This window comes from Pygoscelis adeliae, unplaced genomic scaffold, assembly GCF_000699105.1.
Source record: "Pygoscelis adeliae isolate BGI_AS28 unplaced genomic scaffold, ASM69910v1 Scaffold44, whole genome shotgun sequence".
Lineage (NCBI taxonomy): Eukaryota > Metazoa > Chordata > Aves > Sphenisciformes > Spheniscidae > Pygoscelis > Pygoscelis adeliae.
The window spans coordinates 2,542,649-2,565,190 of record NW_008824761.1 but is presented as its reverse complement, the minus strand read 5'-3'; the positions used below and the strand labels follow the sequence as shown (position 1 = coordinate 2,565,190).

General features: G+C 34.8%; 1 protein-coding gene across 1 annotated transcript in view; it reads right to left on the bottom strand.

The window, feature by feature from the left end:
* The window catches only part of KLHL1 (kelch-like family member 1), a 181,793-nt gene that overhangs the window by 35,291 nt on the left and 123,960 nt on the right, over positions 1 to 22,542 (bottom strand). Inside the window, exon 6 of the mRNA XM_009323524.1 lies at positions 11,352 to 11,576. Within this exon, the coding sequence (XP_009321799.1) occupies positions 11,352 to 11,576 (225 nt within the window). The remainder of the gene's footprint in view (positions 1 to 11,351; positions 11,577 to 22,542) is intronic.

Here is a 22,542-nt window from a genome sequence, read left to right as displayed (position 1 = left end):
GGTTATAGGTTTGGGGGTTTTGTCTGGTGGTTTTGGGTTTTGGTGGTTTGTTGTTTGGTTTTTTTTTTATCTGTGGCTGTGCACAGGTATCACCACATAGAGAGGGAGAACACACATCTCTGGCATAGTACTGCCTTGTGGGATGCTGGTGTACCCAGAAAGATTTACCACTGCTGAAAATCAAGATATTTCCAACAAGATCTTGACTCAAAGAACCTTTCTGGGACACATGACACGAGCCTTTCTCCTTGAGCTGTTCTGTTTTCCATTCCAGTCATACTGTTAAATTAATGCTAGGGAGTAACCTTTTGTACAAGAATGTAAATGAAGAAGGGACAGATTAAAGGTGGAAACTGTTTCTTCATGTTACACAAATAGCAAAGCGGTGGACATTTTTCTTTGTACTCATGAAGCATGTATACGATATACGAATGTGTTCTTCATGACTGGAAGTATTGTTTATGATTGCCGATATGTCAAGGTCCAAAAGTATCTCAGATTTCCTGCACGAGCAGAATATACTGCATATTTGACATGTATAGAATGCATCAAACTCACAGCTCTGTTGCCTTAAGCTTGATTTGAACAGACATCGTGGTCATTTGCTCAGAGTATCTAAATATCCAACAACTGAGCTGCATACACCTGGAAATATGGAATGTCATTGCCCAGTGCAGTAGAATTTGGTTGGTACTATACATGTGTGTTTGTATGAAGGGCTGTATTATTTTCAGGCTGATTATTGAGGTTGATTGGTTGCTTATCTTAAAATAAACAATGTGCAATGAGCAAATCACAGATATCGATATGCTCAAACTAATAATCTGGAAAAGTTTCCTTTACCCAGTGTTCTAGCTTTTGACACTATAGCAAACATTCTGCAAAAAATATGACTATGTTTTTCAAGAATTATTTTCTTTATAAATAGTTGGTGTGCTTATAGCACTTTTGGGAAAATGAATTAATCATAAATAATTGCAAGTTTATCATACCAATAGGTTATAAACTACTATAAGATCAGTCTGCTGGTTTCAATGCTAATTTAATTCTCATTTTACTGACATTTATTTCTCCCAGTCTTTCATCTTCAGCCTACTGTCCATAAGGACACTGCAGTTTGTATCTGCCCTCATATCTATAATGGAATCTCAGATTCTCATGCATCTGTTTATTCACCTCTGTACTTTTTTCTCTCCTCATAGTGGTTTCTTCTACATACACACATAAAATTTGGAATTATTTTGCTATAAAACTTTAAAAAAAACCACAACAAAACAACAAAACAAACCCCTACTTATTTTTGTTTGTCTCTTAATAGAAGACCTGAATTTTCCATTTTTGCCTCCTCTGTAGCCCAGCAATGGTGGTACATAAAAAGAAGACGCTATCCTGCAAGCTAGTGGAAAAAGAAGAAAAAGGATCCACGTTGTTCTCTACATTTTTAGTTTATTTTACTATCATGTCCATACCCATGGATGTGAATGTTAAGGCTGTATCAAGCTTTTGTTTATGTTTTTATTTTTGTTTACTTTAACGGTTTCTGCTTTGCCTTGAATGCTTTTTTGATAGACTGTAACTCCATAGACAAATATGTATTTATTGGGGGTTAAGCACTATCTAAAATAACATCATTGCTTAACTGCCACGGCAAAAGCTTTTAAAATAAAAGATGAAAGTTAAACTCTCACTGACTTGAAAGTTATCCTTCAATCTAGGTCTAAGGAATGGTATCACTCATCATTAGATTTTCAGTGTTGAACAAGCAATAACCTATGTTTCATAATGTTTTATGAAAAAGGTAAAACTCAGATAGCCTGTACAGTAACGTTTTTTTGCTACTTTGCTGTGTATCTGATCTACTCTGCTCATGAATTCTCTAGCCTGTGTTTTCCTGGTCAAAGTGTTTAAAAAATGTGTTAGCAGCACCCATTCTTTAAAGGCTTTGTTTCCAAACAAAGTTTATTTGGCATAAAAAGAAGTAAGGTGATCACTCTCCATATCAACCTCATAAACTGCATCTTTAATCTGCTTAACTTCTATTGTAATGACCTGTTCATTATAACATTGCGGTATCAACCTATTTGTTACCTTTGGTTTCCTTTCACTTGTTTCAGTGTGATCATGTATTGTTTTGCTATTATGGATCTGTCAAGGTCTCTAGTATCTGAAACATGTATTTCCACTGAATGCATATTTTAAAAATCTGCTGAAATTTTAGACGTTTATTGTTAAAAATATGACTTTTTTCTTTATTTCATGAAGTGAAAGCAAAGCAATTAAAAATATTTCCTTCATGACAATATTTTATTTACAGAACTCTTATTATGTAGAAAAAATTGATTTTAATAATGGATTTATTCCCCCCCCCAGTTTATTACTTTATGAAGGAATAATTCTGCTAGGAAGTACTGAACTGGTAAGCAGTTCCATTAATACTACCTACTATGTTGCCTCTAGCTTTAAGACATTACATACTTCATTACTTTTTTAGTTTTACTTAAATAGAAGTTTTCCTACAAATTTATTATATTTTTTGATTTAGTTTTGTATCTTAAACAGTTTTTTCAAGAATATGTATTTCTGGCATCTCTCAAATCATACATACACACATGCATAAATACTCAGTACACCACCTTTGGATTTATTTTTAAAAGTTCTAGTGCAACTCATTAGTGGAATCTAAATTATCTTTGCTTTACCAGAGTTACAATTGTTTTTTTAATTTTTTTTTCCATAGCGAATTCTAGGTTAATTCAACTTGTGAAGTTAACAAATCCAAAATATAATCTACCTAATCTACGTACACTGAAAAACATTTTTATTTATGCTAAATTATATTTTTTCAATTTTTCTTATACTTGGCTAGCACAGAAAACAACATTTAAAATATGCCTATAAAGGAGAAAACCCAGATTATTTTTTTTTAAAAAAGAACAATTCTTTTTTTCATAGGCCAACACTGAGGCTTTTATTCTAGTCATATCTGATGGAAAACTCTTGTATCCACCTGAAGCTGAATTTTAATATGTTGATATTAAGAAAAATGCTAGTCAGAGAGTCCAAATACTCACTGCAGGACCAATGGAATGGCTGAATCTACCAGTGAAGTCTTACCTAGACAGCACTTTGGTCCAGGGCTGAATGCAATGATTTCTCTATAAGATTTTTGGCTATATGCTCTTATGTCCAAATCAATACTTAAGGCTGAATAAAGAGCCACATAAGGCTAGGAATAGGCTGATTCTATATGTCCCTACATAACTGCAATTGACAAATTATACCTTTATTTTAAAAAAAAAATTCTCAGTCTTGTTTCTTAGAAGTGGATTACTTATTGGAAAGCAACACTTGGTAATTCTTTTGCAAAATCTTTTCTTTTGTTTCTTTTGGGCATACCTAAACAATTGCAACTACATAGGACTACACTGGACTAGCTGAGAATATTCCGTCTCATTTGGCCAAGAAGGAGTTATTTATGAGTGTTTTCTTCTGTGTTTCAAAGAAAAATGAAAACATTCCATCAAGATTCTGCAACTACACTTGATGCATTTGCTCCATTCATCCACATTGTTATAGGCAAAAATCACATCTTAAGCAAGAAGTCTAAAATGACATTTGAAAGTCAATGGCCTTTATGATCAAATTTGAATATAGGAAACTGCCATTGCTTTGAGTCAGTTTCTGTACAAATTCAGATTCTTAGTTTCTGTATAACTGATGAAAGTTAGCTCAAGCTATTAGTTTTAATTTTTCACCTAAATGAAAAAAGAGCTGTCTGTTGCCAAGTACAGCTGATAAAAAGTAATTTAAGCTGTGGTACCCAAGTCATCTCTAAGGCTCTAGACTGAAATGTCCTTATAAAGAAAGGATTTAGACTCTTCTGTCTATCTAAATGGAAGATGACTGTCCAAGCATGATCACTTTTATGATGATTTGATTCTGGGAATTCTTTGTAGATTAGAATATTTATATTGGTACTAACATTCTGCCTCACAAAAATTCTAAACCAAAAGATTTATAGCTTTATTTTTAGACTTTAACTTAGCTTCAGTGGAATCTAACTGATCTAATTCAATACTTTGCTGAATGACAATAGCCAACTTCGTAAGTGGGCAGTCCTCTGCTGTGCAAAGCTTACCTGCATCTGAAGTGTGAATATGATGTGTGGGTCCTTGTTTATGCTTGTCCTTTAATTTTTGATCTTTTACCCTAGCATATATTAGATTAAGATGACATCCATCTTTGAGTTATTTATTTTTCTGTTACCATAAAGGGAGATTACTCAGATGCAGATACCTACATTTGGTTAAAGTAATACCACCCATGTTGTTTTTCCAAGGCTGACGATGTATTTAACTTCTAGATTATTTCTCACTTTTTTTTAATTTTTTTTTTTTCAGAAATGACTATGAGATTTTTTAAAAATAAAAAAAATAGAAGTTAAAGGATTATATTAAGTCCTGGAAAACATCCCAGTTCTAGGTTATACTTTCTTAACTATTCACTCTTGTTCATTATTTATTGAATTCTTGTCATTTTGTGAAGTGAGTGAAATGTGGTTGCTAGCAATAATGTTATCTACTATTCAGTCAAAAAGTAGTGAACAAACAGCAACAGATTCACTCTAACCTAACAAGTAGTTCATGAACATGTTATAAATTGCAAAAAGATCTTTCAATTAGACAGTAGCAGCGTAATCACACTTACGTGGCAAACATGACAGACCATTACTGAAATGACTATAAGAATGAACTGTGGAGCCCAGCCAAGATGTTCTTTTTTAATTACACAAGAAGTACCTTCCAATGTAAAAGGATTTTTTAATATATATTAATTCAGTGATACACATAAAATAGAATATAAAAAATTAAAGTTGGTTTTTAATATTTTTTTTCCTTTCTGTTGTAAAAAACATGGTAACAGATTTACAATCAACTTCCAATATGGATAAAACTGATGTAGGCTTTTTTTCTTAAAATTAAAAAAAAAAATAGAGATTCAGGAAGCAGATTTTCAGTTTGCAGTCTTTTCAATAATCTTTGTTGTACCTTGAGGGAGAGGAACTGCTCCCAAGCCACAAATTGTTTCATCCTAAACACACTATTTCTTTTTTTTCATGGAAACAGGAATATGCTACCTCAGTTGTTCTATTCCATTGCACATATTCCTACTTAGGGGGATGAATCCTACCTTGAATTCTTAGTTCTCTATAATTGTAGACAGAGTTTGTAAATATGCCTTAAGCTATCACACAGGTTAAAAATATTTGATAAACGATAATTGCTTTCTGAAAATCTAAAAATTCTTTGGAAAGTATCTCATTAATTTTAAATCATTGAAACAGACAACAATGAAATGCTTGTAAAAGTAGTTAAAATATTTTATAAATTATCATTTGATGATTTAAAAAATGTATAGGTTTATATTAATTAATGTCTTTATATTTATACATGTATTTTCTTTCTGAGATTTACCATGTAGTAAGAATAAAATCAAAGCCAAGATGAATTAATTATGCAGGAGATAAAATTTTGTGACATTTTGTATCAATGAAAACATAAAATTAAATTTACATCAATTTGCACTTCAGTCCTGATTTGCTTTATTAATAGTCAGAATCTTCTTCTGTTGGCTTATCAGTAAGTAAAGGTCATGACACATGGGCAATAAGGATCATGCATTTCTCCTGGTGAATGAGCTCTTTAAGCAGTTTCTGATAAAGAAAGAAATTATTACACTGTGCTCCCATGACATGTTGATTTAACACACTTTATCTCAGACAGCTATGGACAGTGATTAAAATAAAGATAGAAAAAGTGAGAATATTCTTAACAGTTAATAAGGACTCGAATTAATATATAATAAGCATTGTCTTAATGAAAATGAAAGATTCAGTAAAATTATCTACTAGCTAGTAATTGATTTTTTTTCTATTAACAATACATTTTCATCTTAAGAACTTTAAATGGCATAAATAATCAAAAGATCTTAAGATTTTTCACTATCATTTCATTGACAATGATTTCATGACACAACTCTGTCATGTGCAAGTCTGCACATGAATCTTACAGTTATTTCTGTGGGATATAGAAAATCACTAGAAATAATCATCTGAGTGAAATGATGAAAATTAGGCCTAGCATTTCTAGAACTTTTTCAGAATGAATAATTATTTTCTTTAAAGTTCAAGAAAGCTTCAAAATTTGTCTTTGAATAGGCAGAATTTAATTATCATTATTAGATAATTCATAGTGATTGAGACAAAGGAAAATAACCTCCCTTCCCCCCCAAAAAACAACCAACCAAAAATATCTTGCTGGGTAAGCAATTCACTTTGTTAAACTTTATGTAATATTTATTATTCTTAAAACTCATAAAATATTTAATTGCATTTCTATTCCCTGTAAATTTTAATATGTATAGTCCTTTTAAAGAATCACAACAATAGTTCTGTAAATTTATAGTTCCATGCCTGTATTGCAAATTTCCACCTTGACTGGTGTCAGTGTTTTGGATTATCATTTTTGTCACTAGCATTTAATGCAAATTTACATCCATAAAAAGTAAATTGCACCTCATAATTTAGGAAATATTACTTTATTCAGTGTCTTGTATTTAAAGTGCAGAGGAGAAAATTTAGATGAATAGAAGCATTAACTTTAAGCTTTTCTATTATTTTAAAAACGGTCTTCTATGCAAAGTAAAATTACTAAGAGCAATGAAGTATTCAATAAACATTCAAACCTTCCTATTATTATCAGTTTCAGGAATGTAATGACTTAAGTATGCAGCTGCATTTGGAATTCAGCTATCAGTTAAACTTCTTCACGCTTGGACATTGCATACATTATAACTGCTGACAATGCAAGGAAAGGACCCACAGCTTTTCTACGAGGCACACAGATCTGGAAATAAATGAATGCTTCTAACTCAGGTAAACTGGTTTAATTTACTTTGTGGTGAAGTTGAGGATAGTTTATAACTTACAAGCTGAAAAATGTTACTAGTTCTATATTATGGACCAAGGCATTGATAGTGCTACGAATCACAATGTCCACAGAAAAAAAACACAATAAGTTTAGACTAACCAGATGTGTGTGTGTGTGTGTATACATACACACAGGAACATCATGATATATATGATATACATGGACATATATCCATGTGTGTATATATATACACACACGTATCATATATAATTGAATTGGTATGCATATATATGCATTTATGTACCATTACTATTTATGGATCAAAAAAAGGGTAATCATGTCTTTGATTTTGGCCAAAATAGAATGTCCTATCTTATTTTTGATTTGTTAGCTGTGATTTTACCTATTCCATTTATTATATAACTTAATGGCTTTTTGACTGATACTTCAGTTTCTCCACAATCTTTTCCTCCATTAACAGTTCTCATTACTACTTAAAAATTACAGAGCTATCCCTGGTTTTTTTTCCAGCTAATCTTTTTTTTTTCCTTCCTTCTACCTCGTGTGTTGGATTCTAGAGCAGTAAGCATGGAAGTGGAAAATCAAGCTGGGTCTAAGAAGCAAGGTGGATCATCCTCTTTCAATGAAATATAGAAATAGACGTTTGTGCAAACACATAATGCCATTTGACATTTTTGTCATCACCATCAAAGATATTCTGGGATATTTTAACCTACAGCTCCCTAACTTCCTGCATTTTCTTTCCACTTTTGATTCTTGAACTTACTCTTTTAGATATTCCATTTCTGCACATACCAGTTTCAGGATAATCACATTATAGGCAAGTATTCACTCTGTCTAATTTTAAGCATATCTCTTAGGTCCTTAAGAATGCATTTACATTACATATTTAGCTGGTTCAGAACAATGGGTTGAAGCCATAACCTACTGTGTAAACTGAGACTCCTAAACTCTTTAGGTCCTCTGGGACCATTCTTCATGTAGAGAGAATTCTATCTACCCTAGGCCTATATGCTATATAAATAAATCTAAGGCTTTCCCATCAGTAATAAATATTTTTATAGCATTTTCTCTCAGACAATTCCAGCTGGCAAAATTCTCTCTTCCAAGTAGGGAGGAGGAAAAATATGTCACCTGCCTCCGCTCTAAGCTGCAGAGGAGTTTGTTAGGTAATACCCTGTTATCCTTCTTCCCATGCTGATCATCTTGCAAATACATGTTTGACCATGGACAGTAAGATTAGTGTATTTACAAAGCCAAAATCCAAAGCTGAAGTCTAGGCTTAACAAACAGTGTACATCTAGCCTAAAATAGGAGCTTAGACACTCTTTACATAGTTCATGGAAAGGGCAAGACAGTTTAGGACACCAACCTGAAAAGACTGCCCTTCTCCCCTAACTATACTGGAAGCCTAATTCTCTTACTGAGGCACTTAGTTTTTTTACTTTGGAAAGACAAACTGAGTATCATTCTTTTGTTTGGTTCCTTCATTTTTTCATTTTTTTTTAAACCATTGTTCCACTGGATTTGATATCTAAAGTTTAAATTTAGTCTATCATTGATTCCTTATTTCCTCTCTTCCTCCTCCTCCTCTATGTAGCCTACCAAGTCCTTTTATGAAGCAATTCTGTACCCACTTTTCCCATTTCTTTGCTGAACTTATAATCCACAATCTGTTTTACATTTTTTCTCCTCTTTTTTCTTTCAGTCTCTTTCTGCCTTCTCTACATGGGTCTTGATTTGGTCTTTCTGTTTCACCTTCCCCATATTTCATTTGTGCTTTCCACTGCCTTTCTGGCTTCTTATTACTTTTTTGTATTTCATACTGTTTTATGGCCTACTTGACAGGGATATTAGAATCACTGTTAGTTGAAAAAATAGTTTTGGATCCCACTGTCTACCCTTTCTTTTTTGTACTTTAGCACCACTTTTTCCAGACACTACCACTACCACAGCTTCCACTCATCTTCCATTGACAGCACTGAAACTGCCTAACATATGACTTCCTACACTATGTACTTTCACTACAAGACCTGTCAGTTTTCATTTTTTCATTTCTCATTTCTACGTATATCACCTTCTACACACATAGATCTATTGAAGACTATATGAAGACAGAATAAAGTCAACTGTATTGCCTGTTTGTGACTTTAGTTACAATGAGGTACATCTGAATTTTTTTTGCTGACGTCAACAAAAATACATCAGTCTAAAGGATGGATGCCTATTTCTAATCTTGTATACAAAATCCAATTCAAACAGCTCTAGCATTATCACTACATGGGTATAACTTAACACATATTTTAGAAAACAAATGAAAAAAGATTTCTTACTGCAGATTAATTTCTTATTACAAAGGGCATTTACTAAAATAATAACTTTATGGGGTTCCTGGAAAAAAAAATCAAATGAAAAAAAGCAATTAAATTCTATTACCTAAGCTTCTCAGGAAGTAATATATCATGACTCTTACACAATTCCAAATAAAGAAAAAGAGCACATCTCTACTGCTTCCCAAACAACTGCATTTAATCATCTTCATCATCACAAATAAAATCCCAGTTTATACTTCTTTCCTCATTTTACATGTTGTTTACAAAAAGCCCCAATTTCTGCAATATAAAAATTCAAAAGCGATTCCACACAAAATCAAAAAACCCTCAAGTGGTCAAATGCCTTGTGTGTTCCCTTTTTTCTCCTGTAGAAAATATATCAGTTTTTCTCCAGTCATAACCTCCACATTCCTGAACAGCTTTAGTTAAACTATAAAGGTATTTTTTAAATCTATTGACCAAAAGCATCTGTAGAATTACCAATCCAAAATCATACATGTCTTTTTAACTAATCACAAAGGGGTTTCTGTCATGGCTCCATCTCTCTTGTCACTGGGAAAAGTTTTTTCACTATCAAGCATTCCCTAATGTTTTATTAATACTTTCCTGTGTTATAGCTTAAGTTGTAGCATTTTTACCACCTGTGGAACAGCATTGAAACTATAACAGATTCTGTAAAATTCTGGAACATTGGTAAAAAAGACATTACATGTATTTCTGCAACATTGTAATTAAATTTACACTTAGGAAACAATTTCAAATCACAGAGCTATTTAGTGTCATGATGTGATTTGACATAGATTCCTATCACTACTTTTTATTGTAAGACATGTTTAATAGCAAAAATGCATTATGTCAGCCACTGTACAAATGCATATTATCATATGTGTCAAATGGCAGGGGGAAAAAATAAAAGCACCTTCATTTTGCGAGACATTGATACAGTAGTACATTAAAGGACTTGCTGTTGACTAACTCAGGGGACTGGACATGATAACCTAGCATGTCTTTTCCATTTCTATTTTTCATGACGTTGTAATGATTCTATCACACCAGGTGATTTTAGCAGAACAGATAATGAACAGTTCAGTTTTCTATACCCTATACATGTTATATTCTGGTGGGTATGTCCTACAGATTCTAAATTCCTTTCTTTAAGTGAGAAAATCTCGTCACTGTACAGTTAAGAATAAAAAAGGATATTTTTGAAACATCACAAAATTACTTATGTAACTGAATAAATTAGAGCTTTTTTCCTACTGTGTATATATGATATTTGCAATAGAAAGACTACTTTTTTTTCAAGGAACTAATATAACTGTCGTTTGCTTAATTTAAAAAATAATTTAAAAAAATTTTTTCCTACTGTGTATATATGATATTTGTAATAGAAAGACTACTTTTTTTTCAAGGAAATAATATAACTGTTGTTTGCTTAATTTAAAAAATAATTAAAAAAACCCACCAAATGTATATTTCTTTGAGTAGAGAACAGGGATACAGTGTGGCTTGCTTAATGCTGACAGTGGTATGGATACTACTATTAAAAAAAACAAACCAAAACAAAAAACAACTTACCTGAAAACAGGCTATGGGAAAATATGCTCTCAGTCATGATGAAACTATTGCTACAAATACTTTGTAAAGTACATCAGTCCATCACTGACAGAGTGTTTATAGCCTTTATTTCCTATCATACCGGATAAATGAAAACACATAATGCTTTGATTAAAAATAAATAATACCTTGATTGTTTGGTAAATAAAGGTGTCCTTTTTCAAAATCAGTGCATACAAACTTGAATTTTCTCACTAACCTGTGTAAGTTTCAGGGTTTCTTTCCCTGTTCCTCTACCTTTTCTTTGTTTTGTTTTGTTTTGTTTTTTCCCAGTATTATTTTGGTAAATAATAAAAACCTTTTATATATTCTTAACGCTCTAAGAAGAACAATGTAATCAGTTATTGCTACTGTTTAGAGTGCTACGATAGCTTAAAAGTACTGAGTTTTCCATTACAAATTACATATCTGAAAAATGTGGTGTCTTTTTAAAACATTTTTTTTTCCTTACCTAAGCCATGCCTATGTGTTGACATTGGTGGTAACACAGTCCAAGCCTTGGTCTTTGGATTGTAACATTCGACGGTGTTTAGTGTCTTTAAACCATCTCGGCCTCCAATGACAAACAGCTTGTCATCGATGACAGCAACACCAAACTGAAGCCTCCTGCCATTCATCACTCCAGCCTGGATCCATATATTTGTTCTGAGATCATACTTTTCAATAGTTGTAGCACCTGATGAGACATAATAATAGGATAATGTATACAAAATATCTACAAAATGGGCATTGGCTCTCTTTTTTTTTTTTCCCTAAAAGTGTCAAAACTTTAATATTATTTTCTGATTAATTCCAACATCTTGACAAATATTTTCTGTTTCTTTAGAGAAAGCAGTCCCTGGAATATATATATGTGTGTGTGTGTATATACATATATGTATATTACTTTTTTCCCTCCCCAAGAAAAGTGAAAAAAACCCCTAAATGGCCCCTATAGAATCAAAGTATTGCAAGTCTGAATCACAGTATGCTCTAGCTTTATGATCTTTTTTTACAGTTCAGTGGCATAACTATCTAAGATAAATTGTTACACTTGATTCCAATCTTCCATAAAGTGTAAAAAAAGCCTGTGAAATTACATGATATTTTCATCAAAGATTAGAACTTGTATTTTAATTTGGGTTCATATTTTCTTTCTTATTTTAGGTACCCAAGTGTAGTTTTTTTCAGACACGTTTCTGCTGGATGTACAGAATGTTGTACTTACAATCTCAAACAAAATATTTAAAGAGTGTTTCCATATACAGTCAAAACCATTTCCTTCTGAACGTAGTCATTTGATTTACTTTCACAGATGAACTCAAAAGCTATAAAGAGCATTACGTATAAAATAACTTACCAGTTAATCATGAAAAAGTCATTAAGAAGCCTCTGCTGTTAAAAGTAACTTGTATGTAATATACAAAGATGAAATATAAAATAAAGACTTTATTAACAAAAACAGAGTGTATTGGGTTTGCATGGCAAGGTTTTGGTAGCAGGGGGGCTACAGGGGTGGCTTCTGGGAGAAGCTGCTAGAAGCTTCCCCCATGTCCGATAGAGCCACGCCTCTGGGATAACATATTTAAGAAGGAGGAAAGAAACAGCTGGGGGGAACAGCAGCCAGAGACAGGAGTGAGAATATGAGAGAGAAACAACTCTGCCAGACACTAAGGTCAGTGAAGAAGGAGGGGGAGGAGGTGCTCCAGGCAGTGGAGCAGAGATTCTCCTGCAGCCCATGGTGAAGACGATGGTGAGGCAGGCTGTCCCCCTGCAGCCCATGGAGGTTAAGAGTGGAGCAGATATCCACCTGCAGCCCATGGAGGACCCCATGCCGGAGCAGGTGGATGCACCCAAAGGAGGCTGTGACTCTGTGGGAAGCCTGCATTGGAGCAGGCTCCTGGCAGGACCTGTGGCCCTGTGGAGAGAGGAGCCCATGCTGGAGCAGGTGTGCTCGCAGGACTTGTGACCCCGTGGCAGACCCACAATGGAGCAGTCCGTTCCTGAAGGACTGCACCCCGTGGAAAGGACCCACACCGGAGCAGTTCATGAAGAACTGCAGCCCGTGGGAAGGACTCACATTGGAGAAGTTTGTGGAGGACTGTCTCCCGTGGGAGGGACCCCACACTGGAGCAGGGGAAGAGTGTGAGGAGTCCTCCCCCTGAGGAGGAAGGAGCAGCAGAGACAATATGTGATGAACCGACCGCGACCCGCATTCCCCGTCCCCCTGCACTGCTTTGGGGGAGGAGGTACAGAAAATCAGGAGTGAAATTCAGCCCAGGAAGAAGGAATGGGTGGGGGGAAGGTGTTTTTAAGATTTGGTTTCATTTCTCATTACCCTACTCTGATTTAATTCGTAATAAATTAAATCAATTTTCCTGAGTCAAGTCTGTTTCGCCCGTGATGGTAATTGCTGAGCGATCTCCCTGTCCTTATCTTGACCCAGAAGCCTTTCATTATATTTTTCTCCTCCTGTCCAGCTGAGGAGGGGGAGCAATAGAGCGGCTTGGTGGGCACTTGACGTTCAGCCAGGGTCAACCCACCACACAGCACGATAAAGAAAGCATAATTAACTTAACTGGATTCCAGAAAGTGAAAGAGTAATGCATCCCATTAATTATGAGTGTGGGAATGGTTAATTTAAAGCAAAAGCACAAATATTTAAATGACAGATGTGTTTAAACTAATCCTTAAGACAGATACGTGATAATTAATCTGAAATGTAACCAAAGTTTTATTTTTACATACACATAACAGCACTTCATTTCTAAGGTTTGAATATCCCTACAAAAAGAATCAACATAATTATTAAGCTTTACCAACTATTTGGATTATAATAAAAGGTTAAAATTCCATGGGAAATAATTCTTTTAGGATTCATTCATTCCTTGGAACAGAAGAACAATGAACCAAGTGGGAACAAACATCATGAAAGCAATATTTTTGTTAATTGAACTAAAAAAGATATAATTTAAATTCAATTTCTAAGTGCAGCAGAGCAGCAATAACGTACGATTCAACTGTATGTATTAAATCCCCTGCTAGTTTTATGAAGCTATAAGATATATGAAGCAATTTTTGCATTCAATTGAGAGAGACATATTTATTTATCTTTTTGCCCCTAATTTAAAATTGAGAACTGTGTAAATGTATTAATCTTTAGGTTAGAAAGAACAAAAAATACAGATTATTTGATACAGTTGTTTGGTGGTGCTGCAGGGCATATTATAATGATGCATATTAATAAAGTTATGTTATAATGCCTGAAATTTTTTACATGAGGAATCTATTCATGTTAAAAGCTAGAACTGTAGCATACAAGTTCTATAATGCTGTCTACTTCCATGGTAAAGAGTACAGTTTAAAAGCTTTGTCATTCTGTTTTCAGAAAATCTTACTAACATAACAAATACAGTCTTTGAATTATGCTCAGCTATATATTTTCTAATATTGGTTAAGTCTGAGCTTGCCACAATGTTTTATTAAATTACATACTGAACATCTAATCCAGTAGTTCCTAGAGTGCCTGAATTCTGTTTATCCAGTAAGGTGTCTTGCTAATATATGTTAATAAACAATAATAAATAATAATAATAATTATTATTATTATACAAAGTGGAATAGATACTGGTTCTATACAATGGTCTTTAGTATTGGGAACATGAGTATAATACAGTCCAGACTGCAATGCAGACAAGAATGGAAGACCTCTCAAGTTACCATAGTCCTTGGATGAAATCAGCTCATGGATGAAGAAGAGATGATTGAATCAGCTAAAATATTATAGATATCTTGTCAATGGGCAGAAAAGCATACTTTTAGTCTTTTTTGGCTGAATTCTACTTCATGAATCCCAGTCAGTTCAGTTCCCTGCACTGGAATGTTCATAGACTCTCCATGGATGCTAAGATTGCATGAAGAATGTGGAAGTGACATCTCTTTAAGTCTATTTGATAAGAGTCTTCTGAATTCTACGCCTGGAATTTCTTATCAAAAATCATTAGTCACTATAGGGTTTTTCAGTACATGTCATCACTGCATTCAGGCCACCTGCATCGTTTCATACCAGTCATGCATTCTCTAGACTTTTTTCAAAAAACACTGAGCCTAGCTAAAAGTCTCATTCCTTGACTTCAGTGGCTCTCAGCATGGATGATCAGCCTGCAACTTGTAACATGAGTAAAACTTACCAGAACATCTCAACCAATCCATCAGCTGCAGCTGTACACAACAAAGTCTAAACAGAAAATAGCCGTGTAGAAGACATCTACAGTCTCTCCCCTGTTCCTGCAGTAAATAGGGAAACAGCTGCGACCTCTGCTTATAGACCCAGCCACAAAATGAGGTAACATCTCCTATTCTGTTAACACATCAGTCCTGTCATGGAGCAGTCTTAGTATACAGCTGGATATGGGCCTGTCTAAACAAACAAACAAATAAATAAATAAATATTTTTTTAAAAAATCGCGCCATGTCTTCACCATGAAGATGGTCAAGCAAGTTGAACAGTTCGTCCACAGAGTTTGGGCAGTCTTCATCCTTGAAGGTTTTCAAGACCCAAATGGATACGGTCTGATCTCATAGCTGACCCTGCTTTGAGAAGGAGGTTGGACTAGAGACCTCCTGAGGTTCCTTCCAACCTGAATTATCCACTGACTCTGTGATTGCACAATCTGGAATGACAATTGTGGCCATCAGTTTCTTTTCCTAGGCACGATTAATTTTCAGTAAGAGAAAGCCTCATATATGATACAGTTTTATTTAAGATTGTGAAATGAAATACTGTGTAAATAAAAGACCATTGCAATCCTCTTAATCTTCCACTATGTCATATAATTATTTGAATTTCTCATTTATTTATTTACATAAACAACTATCCGTGAAAAATATAGTCATGAACTAAAACCTTAACAATTCCTTGCCAGCTCTCACTCTCAACAGAACTACATGAAGTCCTCTGTTTAACTTGAAGAGACGAAAATTTACCCCACACATCAGACATTAGTACTGTTTTGAACGTGCTTTCTCAAATTTAATAGGTTATAAGAACACAAACAAAATCCTTCTAATGAGCATTAAGCCATTCCTAATTCAAGTCATGGCATTACATTTGGTTTATGTAATTTGTGTTTATGTAAGTCATGACACACAGATCATTGTTTCTGATTAGGTATTTGTCATGGAAAAAAACCCAAAAAACTGTAATTAAAGAAAAAAAACTGTCTTGCCCTAGTGCTGTTCTGTTCTAAACTGTTTTGACTGCAATGGCTCTGCAGAAGTAATATTTAAACTGGAAAAATCTTTCAACAAAAAGGTGATGGAACCACTGAAAGTTATCATCAACAGAGATTTTAGGATATCTTTAATTGGAGATTATTGAGAACAAACATATTTCAGTCATACTAAACTTAATCCTACAACATGGGGGATGTCAATACATGAATTTATATTCTTCTTACAGCTCTACAGCCCATGATTCCTTAAATTTACCCTACATGGAGGCAATGAGAATTATACTAAAGTTGTTTGCATTTTAAGCCTACTTCTTTTCATAATGTTTAGACCATTCTATATTCCCATAAAAATGGAGAAGTACTGGGACACCTTAGATTAAAAAAGAGAACAACCTTCTATCTTTCCTCGGAAGAAAACTGGGCAGTTATTTCTGACAAAGCAATAGATTCTTTTCTTTAGTTCAACTGAATTTATCTTGAAAGTGAAAGGATTTTCTGCACCTAGGAGAGGAGAAGAGGCAAAATCCTAATTAAGTCCAACAGGATTTTACTAGACAAATCAGTTTAGCTACTTAAGTGTCAGGTCCTCTGGGTATATAAAATCAATAACATATTGGAATATTGATTTTTCATCCATCATTCATTTTATGGTTTGCATACACTTCAGAAAGTAAGTATTATTACATTGCCAAATGTTAACATCACAAAACTGCTAAGAACTAATTTACTTGCTCTGAAAAACAATAAAAGCAGAAGCTCTGAAGTATCATTCTGAGAACTTACAGATCTCGTCTGCTAAGTGAATGACAATGGGACAGTCAGGTCAACAGGCGTGATCTGTCTATGAAAATCTTACTTTAAATACTTTCTGTTAAAGATTGAAGTCTTTATATTAATTTTATTCATATTAAAAATTTAAAGATGCTAATAGAGAGAAATAAATAATGCATAGCCTCTTTAAAAAAAATGCACAGATTCAACACAATGCTTAAATCATCTCTTCTAGCTATAGCTCTTTGTTTTGGTATATTCTCTACTTTATTGTTGATTTTCTGAAACCTACTGATTGTATCATCTTCTGCATCATTGCTGATGGACATGTCATTAATCTCATTACCAATAAGGGCATCACTTCATCTTGATGACAACAGCTTTGAGCTAGTTTTGCTGAACACTCTTGTCACTGAGTGAAGACTGTTTTGAAAATATGGCTGTTTCCCTAATTTTTACGTATCTTAATTCAGATTGGCAGCAATGTCATTCTCAGTTTCTCTCACAGCCTTTTCTGCTGATTCTGTAATGACCTCAAACACTTGTCTTATCGTAAGGCTACCAGAACTAAATAATTCATAAACATCAAGTTTTTTGGTAAATATTTTGCAATTCTGTTTTAACATATATTTAAGCAACTGATTATGTTTTATGACTTCAGGTAGCAGCTCTGCCATTGCCCAGAGCCTAAGTGGATCAAATCCCTTTCCCACTCCTCTGTGCCCTAAAGATCCTCATGTGCTTTGGGGACTCAGGAGTTGTGACTCTGCTCTTCTTAAACCCAAATATTAGACCTCCAGTAATCAAGTAGTAATAGAAAAGCAACAGGAGAAGGAAGGGGAGGAGCTAAATGGTCTTTGCTGTATGGAAGACAATCTGCCAATGTCCCATCACTGTCTGTTTCTATTCTGACACAAACGCCAAATGGAGTGAGCCCACTTGTTACTCTGAGTAGCCTACTGAGAAATGGAACAGGCATTTGATAGCAGGAGCCGAGTTTGAATGAGAAGTATCTCACACAATAATGCTCCCTACACATCTAAAAGTGGACTGGGCTACATATACACAAGAGTTGACTGGGTTAGTGTACTGATGGGAATGTTTCCATCATTACAGGTGATTCAAATTGGTCTCGATTATTTTTGAGTATTTAATTTATAAGAAATTTGCCAATAATTGCACTCCAAGGGGCTTTATGCTTGAAGGGTAATGAAAAGACTATTTTAGCAAGGCTAAGAAATTTGCAGAGTTGTGAGAAATTTTGGTGAAACAAAATCTCCACTTGCTGCTATTTTCCTGGTTCCTGTCTAGTGCTTGTCCTACATCACAAAACTGCCAATTGATGATACCTTGCCTCCAGATCAAGGATGAAGATTAGCCAAAATTTCTGCAAAACTCTATTCATTCATATCCTCTCTGTGGTTGGCTGTTCCTTGACTTTAGAATACAGAGGACTAAGCTCTCTATAATAGAGAAACATATCCAAAGTTTATTTTACTTTGGGGGGTGTGATTATCTTTTGGAAACAAAGCTTGCAGAAGAGGATGAGGCTGATGAGGTGTCAAAAATTACAGAGACTGAGAATTTGACAAGTAAGCAGTGCTTGACTAGCAAAAACCCAGATGAACTGTCATGGGAGTGAAAGGGTACATCAGCAAGCGTGTTTTGACTTCACAATACACAGCACTCCTGCAGTCTTTTGATCCTGAACTCCATTTTATATCTTCTTTTGCATGTCAGTCTCAGCAGTTTGGACCTGACACTGCATGGTCCCCTGGAGGGTGGGAAATCATCCCCTGGAGGGAGGGGCATGATTTGTGGAGAGATGGTTGGAGATTTATGCAGAGATCATTGCCATTTTTTCAAAGTATACAGAGAAACATATTCACCGCATTTTGAATCCTGACACAGGCATGCTTGACTGCAGAGGATACCTTAAGATGCAAAAAGGCTCCAGGAGCTCACTGCCAGATTCACCTCCTAAGTAGGTTACATATTAGGCTGCTCCGGTGAGAAAAGCTGTGGGGTTTGCTGTAGTGCACTGTGACAGTCAGAGCTTTTCCAGAGGCTTGTACTTCAGGAACCTCTTGAAAGTCCTATTACAGAGGTTTTTGCCTCATTGCTGCAGAAGGCCACATTTGGCTTTAAAACAGGTTATTTCTCACCTTCACCTTGTTCTCATACTAGTTGGCCCCTTTGTTAACATTGACTTTGGGCAACTGCCAGACAGCAGCATTCATTTTCTGCCTAAGCCTGAACTCTGTCCTGCAAATCTTCTTCCCGATGCTGATTAACCAGACTGTTTCTTTGGTAATATCCATATTGATATATATCTCACCTCTCTTCATGGTCCAGTCCCCTACTTGGACAAGAATCGGATAAGCACCAGGATTCTTCCTTATCCGCAACCTTTTCCACAAACCTCTTTTTCTAAAGGAAAGAAATCTAGGTTACAGACTGGAATAAAGCCATGAGACTGTCCAGCTAAGCCTCTAATACCAGCTCCATAGGACTGTGGCCACAGCATCCACCAGCTGCTGTAAAGACAGCCCTCTTGTGCCCAGCAAGCCCCTGCACTAGACCTGTCATACTGTCAGGAAAAATTTCAAAGAAATGAGAGCTGCTTTGTGAATTGCAGTCTGCACTCCACTGTAGGACACCAGACATTTGTCAGGGTAGAGCCTGAGGGCAAGAAAGTGATGGTGAGGTAAAATGCAACATCAAAATAGAGGTATACCATTTCAATCCATCAGTTAGCATCACTGGCTAGCATCATTACATGTTCTTATCAGGTGTAGACATGCAGGCAGATGATAATTTGAACTTGAATGCAAGCATGAGTTCAAGTTAATATTCTATATATATACATATGTTTATGTATAATGCATACTTTTTATATAGAGATATATGCATATGTTTTTAAACAGACGTCAATTTTTCATCTGCAAATAAGACAGGGAAAGTAGAATAGGGTATTTGTCTATCTTTTAGTCTCTATTTTAGAGATAAATAAATTAAATAATAATAGGGAGTATAAAAGTTCCTAAAAAAGAATGTCATCAGAACAATTCCTGACTGTGATTTTTTTCTTCCAAAATTGATAGTGTTGATGTCTAGTCCCTGAGATACTGGAGTGACTAGAGCTATCAAAACAAGATGAATAGACAAAAAAGGAGTGACGACTCAATCCAATTGACTCAAATTGCAGCAGAACAGTGCAACAAAAGCTCACTGCACAAAGCTATACTAGTCATTAACATATGTTATTATTAACATATTATATATATATTATATATAACATATAATAAAATGCCAAGTCATAGTCTTTGTCATCATGGATGAAAGTATAACTTGTTTTCCTAAAAATCTTTGGATATTAATAAACTAATAGATGTTTATAAAAGACTAATTTTTAACTTAAAAGAATAGTGGGACAGTAACCACACATTGCAAGTGTATAAGAACTTCAGACAAATATGAAATATGGCAGGTATTGCATCATTTTACTGTGAGGGACATTTTTGCATATATATTCTCAATAAGGGACACTCACTGACTTCAGGCTGTCAGTGGTATTATAAGTATTACGGGATTATGCAGGTCAAAGTGATTATGATGGACAACTATCTTTACAGAAAGTAATCAGTAAGTAATTAAGAGTAAATTATGAGTCACATTAAATGTAACCTTTGTATGTACTTCAATTTTTTACTGATGTTCCATATCTCTACTTGTCAGTAGAAAGTTGATGTAATATTAGACCCTCATTAATCTTTAAATATGTTGCTCTCTTTTTTTGTTTTGAGCAGAAATCATGTCCTTTTCTTTGTCGTCGTATCAACTACCATACTTGTTCTCTACAAACTGATAAAATATTTATATGACTGGAAAAAGAAGAAATAAGCAATTCCCTTATTAAACTAGTATGCTATCAGAAAGAAAGCAGGAAACTGGAAACATTGCTGAAACAGAGAGACCATAAATGGTCTAACTTGTCTACAGGTCATAAAAGGTCTATAATTGTCTAACCAACTTGATAACTTTTTTTTTCTCTGTAGGCTTTTCACATTAACATACATATATATGTATGATCTCATAGGAGTCTTTTCATAGTCTAGCTAAATAACTTAGGCACACATAACAGTGATAGTTCTGTTAGAGGCCTCATGGTGTTAGATTAAGCCTCTGTTCCACAGGTTCAGGAAGTTATGATTTTCTCAGATGCCACAGAAAACTGTCAGAAGTATAGGAAAAAAAAAAAAGCAGAAAGGAGAAGAAACAGAAATAAATAAATTCAACACTACATGTAAGAGAAAAGAGAGATTCTAACCTGTGTTGAAGCTGCAGGAAACCAAAATGATCAATGAAAAACTTATTGTTGAATTTACTGTAATATTGATGTGATTTTATTGTGTTAATAACAATGTGGTGGTGCACTTAGAACTGTGAATAGTTGTAAATTTATTACTTTTGATTTAAGTAAATAAAAACAAATAAGTGCAGGATTTAAGCAGGCTGTAGATTTCAGGGCCAGAAAAATCTACAATATTAATCATGTTTACTGTGGTAGTATGTAAAGAACTACTCATAAATACGCCCCATTGTGCTAGGCACTTGAAATATCAATGTAAAAATCAACTATATATATTACAGACTGAAAACCAGACATAGGCTGAAGAAGAAGTAAGGCATACAAAAACAAATAATGTGATAGAAGCAAAACTGGTTCATTCTACAGCCATTTGTTTATTTGCTAGATTTAACTAGGTAGAGGTAAATTAATGGAGAAAAAATGAAAGGAAAAGGATAAAAGCAGATAGTAAGATGAAGGTAAGATGATGGGAAGAAGATGATGGTGGAAACAGACAAGTATTTTTGCAGAGGGGTTTTGCCGCGGTTTTGCCGCCTCAGGAAGGGTCCCCCGGCGCGATCCTCCGCTTTGGAGCCCTTCGCCTCGGTGGCTTCAATATTCTCTGAACAGACACAGTTTCTTCCTCTGTTCAATTTCCTGGCTGTGTTTGATAACTAGGACGGATTCATCCTATTCAGTTCATCCTATCAGGAGTGGGGAGGCATACAGCTTCAAACATGAATATGTAGGTATCTGCAATTTGAGGTATTTGTGTACCAGGGTACACAGGGTACTCCTGCTCAGTGCTGCCCATGGATTCTGTACAGCTATCCTGTCTAGCAAATGTCAGTCTTGACTAGACAAATTGTACTATCTTCATCTGTTGTGGGTTGACCTTGGCTGGATGCCAGGTGCCCACCAACCCACTCTATCACTCCCCTCCTCAGCAGAATGGGGTGGCGGGGGCAGAAAATAAGATGGAAAAAACTCGTGGGTCAAGATAAAGGCAGTTTAATAAAAGCAAAAGTAAAGGCCGCGCACGGAAGCAAAGGAAAACAAAATATTTATTCTCTGTTTCCCATCAGCATAGAATCATAGAATCATTTAGGTTGGAAGAGACCTTTAAGATCAAGTCCAACCGTTAACCTAGCACTGCCAAGTCCACCACTAAACCATGTCCCTAAGTGCCACATCTACATATCTTTTAAATACCTCCAGGGATGGTGACTCAACCACTTCCCTGGGCAGCCTGGTCCAACGTTTAACCACTCTTTCAGTAAAGAAATTTTTCCTCACATCCAATCTAA